The sequence below is a fragment of the Aedes aegypti genome, chromosome 3 (assembly GCF_002204515.2).
Source record: "Aedes aegypti strain LVP_AGWG chromosome 3, AaegL5.0 Primary Assembly, whole genome shotgun sequence".
Taxonomy (NCBI): domain Eukaryota; kingdom Metazoa; phylum Arthropoda; class Insecta; order Diptera; family Culicidae; genus Aedes; species Aedes aegypti.
This window is the reverse complement of record NC_035109.1, coordinates 21,418,186-21,424,443: the sequence shown is the minus strand read 5'-3', so window position 1 is coordinate 21,424,443 and position 6,258 is coordinate 21,418,186. Positions and strand designations below refer to the sequence as shown.

Genomic DNA, 6,258 nt, shown 5'->3' with positions numbered 1-6,258 from the left:
AGCATGACTTTGCTTTGTAGCCGTGGACTCTAACCACTCGGCTAAAGAAGGCTCCTATGGATTGCCTATGGACCGATGCACGAGTTCACTATCTGACTTTTGAGCGGTGCCGTGTTATTTACGTGACCATGGCAACAAGTGAATTCGGCACCGCTCATACGTCAAATTAGTGAACTCGTGCATTGGTCCATAGCTACTTATTGTATTCCCGTCATTAAACAGATAGTGGTTTGGAAAAAAATTCATATTGTTTGACCAAATCCGAATTAAGGCAGGTAGTTAACCATAAATGAAAGACGACTGACTGCATTATCACGTCATGGCCACGTTGAAAGTTTATCCCAAAAAAAATTCCCCGGGTTGGAAATTTCTGGTCCACCAGAGAGAACCTTCCCTGAAGCCATCTTTGCTGATAATACCACTATACCAGGTTTTAAATACAAACTGAAGATAAGTTACCTTAAGTAACTTATTTCGCACCCATTTCCATAACTTTTTATATGTCTGTCATCACTAATAGCTCTATAAAACGATTATAATACAGCACGGAGGAAAAACAGCCTAGTTTGAAACAACCAATTTTTTGGTTGAATTTCAAACTAGCAATTTAGTTGTTTTTAACCTAATATTTGTTGTTTCAAGCCAATGGGTTTGTTTGAAACAAGCTTTTTTCATTGGCTGTTTTAAATTGAAATTTTAATGTTTTTTAACGAGAATTATGGTTGTTTTAAACTAAAGATTCAGTCAATATTAACAAACAGCTGGTTTGTTTTAACTAAAAACTAGTTTGTTTATTTCTCTAGTAAATTTTTAGTTTCAAATTAAAATAATAGGTTAATTTGAAGATAACAATATATTGAAACAAACTAAGATTTTGGTTGGATCAAAAACAACCAACAAATTAGGTTGAAACAAACCAACTGCGTGTGTTGTTCCTTTTATTGTTGGTTAGCTCACAGTTATCTTTAGAAACTCCGACATCTTGAAATATAGTTAAAGAACATTTAAGAATATGTCAGGTTCCGGAGGTAATTTGATTTGTTATATATTGTTTTTTAATCCATATTCAGTCAATACTTTTATTGTTCAGGTGTGTATCCAAATGGAGGACATACAACATCCTTCGCAGAGCAGAGAAAAATACTATGGAGGTGCTTCGCTTATTAATAATATTTTATTGCACAGCCACGGTAAGAGAGATTTTCTTTAACTTATTTGGATGCGCACATCAAGCGCTTTTCTAAAAATATATTATTTTCCTTTATAGAATCAAGAAAGTGGACAACCAAGACTCGAAATCGCTATTCTGAATTCTGAATTCCTTGAGGAATATTACCGACAGCATACAAAATTCATTCAATCGCAGAAAGTCATTATAATGCGGATTTATTTTTTTTTTTTTGTAATTTCAAATAAATTTGAACACACGAAAGATTTGTTGCATCAATTATAAATTGAGAAAATGAAAAAAAAAAACAGTATAGTACCATAATCAAACCCAAACATCAGGTTAAATCAACCAGCAAATTTGTTTACTTTGAATTGATTCTTGGTTGTTTCAAACTGCTTTTTTTGGCTTGAAACAAACTAGATTTTTGGTTGTTCTCAGAACTGTCAAATTCAACAACAAATCTAAAGGTTGTTTCAAACTAAAGATTTGTTGAAATTATCTGGAAAACCGAAAAACAAACAACCTGGAATTCTAGTTTGTTTCAAACGATGCATGTTGTTGATTTAAACCAGAATTTTGTTTGTGCATATTTCAACCTATAAATTTGTTTGAAATTAACTAAAAATTGGTTGTTTTTACTAATTATTTTTCTCCGTGAGGCTATGAATATATTTTATAGGTCTCACAAACATCATAGAAAATATTTACAGCCTAACTGATTACCTTAAATTTACAGAGATTCCCAACCATTATGGTAGAGGACCCAAAGATTCCTGATACTCACTACATCCTCCATTCAACACACTACCCTCGTAATTTCCCGAATCTTCTCCCGTTGGAGCACCGGAAATCGTACTTTTCCCCTTGAGCATCTTCATGTCATTCTTGACCTTCCGAACCGTATTCCTCATGGCTCCCAGAAACTTGAGCAGAGTGGTCTGCTCCTGTTTCACGAATAACGCATGCGCCAAGAAGGGAACCTTTCGCAAGCTGCGGCCACTCATACCCACGCTCAGTTCTGCCAACGATTTCAGATTCTTGCTCACCACAGTTGCGTCGGAATCTGCCAACACCGGAAGCTCTTCCGAATCGGTGACGATCCCAACTTCCTGCAGGTTCTTCAGCGTCGTACGATAGATTTCGTAGATGGCCGCTAGACTGGGATTGCCGATGTACTGCACAATATCCGCGCGGTCCAGGAAGGCGAGATCTATGCTTCCAGTGAGATTTGAAGTGGCCAGTACAAACACGTTCGGGTACTTCCGGATGCGATCCAGCTGGGTCAGTACGGCATTGACCACCCGGATGCTGTCGCTAGGTTCGTTATTGGAGATTGCATCCCGAGCGAAGGCGATCGATTCGACCTCATCGACCAGAACACACACCAAAGATGTCCTATCCTGGCACAAGCTATGAATTTGATCGAAAACCTTTTGGACAAGCTTTCCACTCTCTGAGAACCACTTCGAGAATAGACTATGGCTGTTGATCTCGACAAGATGCGCATGGTTGTAATCTTCACTCATTCGAACGGCAAGCTTTTGGGCGAGGGCTTTACATAGACTGGTCTTACCTGTTCCTGGTGGGCCGTGCAGCAAGATCAATCTGAAAGAATAATTTCATAGGATCACAACGTTATCTTAACTCAGGACTGGTAGCGAAAAGTGATTTAGTAATTTTGGTTTTTGATAAAAATAATTAGGTACTTTACTCCATCATAATGCTTTACCCACCTGTTGCAAGCGATCAGATTGGTGTTGACCTTCTTCCGCGAGAACAGCATCGTAGTCTGCATGAAGCTCAACAAATCGTGCTTCAGATCATCCTCGTAGATCAAACTCTCCCACATGCCGTGGAAATCTCTCGTGGGCAGCAGCCAATGGTTGGCCACCTGAATCTCGTCCCCATCCTGCTGAATGGTTTCCTCCTCACTGGTCTCATCGTTTAACAGGTAAGTAAACATTCTCAAATCGGTTCGCGGGTTTTGCTCCTCCACGGTGTTGCAAACCGTAACACTTTCCACATTGGGATAGGTCACCTTGAAGACGTGATCCTTGGGCAGAGTTTTATTCTCCGTTAGGTATAGGTGAATCGCTTTTATTAGATCGGCGTGGGGCGACTTTTTGTTAAAGCTACGGAAGCCATGAAACGAACGGTTGATGCATTGCGAAGAAACCCAAATTTCGAATTTTAACTTACCCTCGGGTACACGCTATTTCGATATTGATTGGTTCCATGGTATGCATTTCGGTTCAACAGATATACGACAGTTAGTGGCGATAATGTTCTTTTAAAACACAACAAATTAACATTGACTCTATCAAAAATGAAAAACTGTTCCAACGATGGCGATCTATCTAAAAGCGCGATATGGTCATCAACTGAAATTGAAATGCATTTCAGGGTTGAATCGAAGTGCATTTTCAAACAGTTGTCAAAAGCGATCTGAGACGCGAACCACCCGGTGGTGTAATCTAGTACGTTTAAATAAAGTAATGTAAATCACATCAAAAATATTCTACTCATACCGAACGGTTAACCATGTACAGCAGGGCTGCCCGCGGGAACTGGAACTGGAAACGAAAATCTATTTACCGTAGGGGAAGGCGAAGATTTCTTGACCGCCCAAGTAACCACTAAGCCGTATAAAACGGCACCAAGTTGGTTCTATAGTCGATTTAAAGGCTTGGCTATCAGGGCTTATTGGAACTATATCGCAATTAAGGGCTGCTATAGAGCCACTTTTGGCGAATTATTTGGCTGATAAACGGCCTACTCGTTCCGAGTCTCTGAAGCGAGAGGTGTCCAAATTTTATAGCACATGGATCAAAGAAAAAGGAAAAAAAAATCTTTGTTTATTTTTCGTCCTTTTCTACCTTTTTATGTTCCTAATCGAAGTTGATTTTTTTGTTACGTGATCCAGGTTCGAACTAATGTTTCCAAGGCTCCTATTACATGATTTTCCCTAGATTTTCCAACTGCTCCACCTATGCATTGATGGTTTAGTTTGCCCAGGATAGTATTTAAAGCATAAGGTGTCCAGATAGCCTCGGTAAGATTGTTAGCAAACTCATGGAAGAGGCCACGGACTTCATTGCAGTATATAATTGCAGTATACAATAATGGTGGAAGTTAAATCCCTTAACAACTAATCGAAGAAGGATTTCAATGCGATGATCTCGCGAAATAACCCCAAAAACGCTTTCATGATTCATTTTGTATTTCCTCTCGCTGCTCTTGCAATGGTTCGGAATGGGAAAGTTCTTTATCAGGAGTGTTGCAAATCGGAAGCATTCAAATCCTCAGTGTTTCCACTACTCATGAATTTCTATGGACTTCTTCCGCTGCGGAATCGTTTACTTTCTGCAATCATTCTGCTGTTCAAAATACATTTTAACCAAATTTGATCATCGAATCTACATTTGTTTTGATTGAAATCTGTATCGGCTTTGTTGTCATAAACGTCATGTCACAAGCCGTTTATAAGCATTCACAGCCCTTGTGTACTGCTAATAGGCACAGGGTTTACAAGCCCTGTAACATAGCGTTATATACCCGTATACGGCTAATATCAGGGCTTGTGGAACACAATGCCTAAAAGTATTTGAAAATGTTATATGCTGCCAGTTGGCACTGACATGCTGTTGAACAGCTCATTTACCGCTTATAACAGTGCTTACTGGTTACCTGGGCGGGGTTTGTTTTCGAGACATAACTATCAGACATAAAAATCAGCAGTTTGATTTGGTGGTAGAGATGTAATAGTAAAATGAATTCGTTGAAGTGATTATATAATAAAACGAAGCCAAACTTCGAATTTTCAAATGCACAAGTCTGGAGAATATGACAAGGGTTTATTCACAAATTTCATAACGCCAAAAATTGCCATCTTCGACACCCACCCACCCCTTTGTAACGCTTTTTGTATGAATATTTTACAAATTTTGTATGAGCCGTAACACCACGAGAACATCCATCCACCCCTTTTAGCGTTATGAAATTTGTGAGTGGGCCCTTAAGACTTGTGCTCTTGAAATTGAGAGTTGTAGCTCCGTTCTATAATCATCTTAAGAAAATCATCTTATTACTGATAGAAAAATTCTCGCATAATAGGGTCCTAAAGGCCTGTCCCAATTTTAGTGCCAAACGTTTAAGTTTAGGTCAAAAACACATGTTTACTCAATTTTTTAATGTTTTTCTTTTGTTTAAGCCCAAAAAATATTTTTTTTTGATTTTGTCACACTTCTTGGCTTAAACTCATATTTTGGGTGTATTTTGCTTTCCGTGTCCCTTCCGAAATGTCAGATAGGGGCTCATTCATTTATTTCATAACGCTGAAATTGACCATTTTGGACACCCACCCACCCCCTTGTAACGCTTTTTGTATGAATTTTATTAAATTTTTGTATGGACCGTAACATCGCTAGGACACCCACCCACCCCCTCTAGCGTTATGAAATTTGTGAATGGACCCTAGGAACAACCCCAGTGTTAAAACTATATGCCCTGTGGTGTTTTTGTCGATTAAGCGAACTTCAAACATGATCAAAAGTGTCAAGGTTCATTTATGTACCCAATTTTTAAATTAAAGTTTAAATATGATACAGCCGTTATTTGAGCGGGAAAAATTGCTAAAATAGTTGCAGTAACATGCTCTTTCGTGTCATTAAATAAAAACAAGATTTCATTAAACATTTTAGGGCCCAATTTATGATCTCGCCCTAAAAGCCGTTGGTAACCATGTGTGTAGCTCGTTGTTTCTGAGCATTTGAATGGATTTACACGTTATTTAACAACTCTATCGTGAAGAAAGGATCATTCTCTACCTGCCAGTGGTGTTGGTCTGGATGCTTACTAATTAATTTGCTCAGAAAAAAACGAGCTACACACGTTATTACCAATGGCTTTTAGGGCGTTATCTCAGATTATGCGAGAATTGAGAATATGTTTAACTTTTTCACACAACATCAAAACATAAGATAACATCTTCCAAAGTAGAGATACGAATTCAGGCGAACTCGCCAATGGCGGAAAGCCACTCAAATAAAGTTAAGGTTTGATCCATAAATTTCATAACGCCGAAACTA

General features: G+C 38.5%; 1 protein-coding gene across 1 annotated transcript; it reads right to left on the bottom strand.

The window, feature by feature from the left end:
• Positions 1-1,828: 1,828 nt before the first annotated feature.
• LOC5575114 (pachytene checkpoint protein 2 homolog) lies at positions 1,829-3,560 on the bottom strand. Its single transcript, XM_001661786.2, has 3 exons — positions 3,371-3,560; positions 2,905-3,303; positions 1,829-2,776 (listed from the first exon to the last, which is right to left on the bottom strand). The coding sequence occupies exons 1-3, from the start codon at positions 3,415-3,417 to the stop codon at positions 1,921-1,923; spliced, it is 1,302 nt and encodes a 433-aa protein (XP_001661836.1). The 5' UTR covers positions 3,418-3,560; the 3' UTR covers positions 1,829-1,920.
• Positions 3,561-6,258: the final 2,698 nt, after the last annotated feature.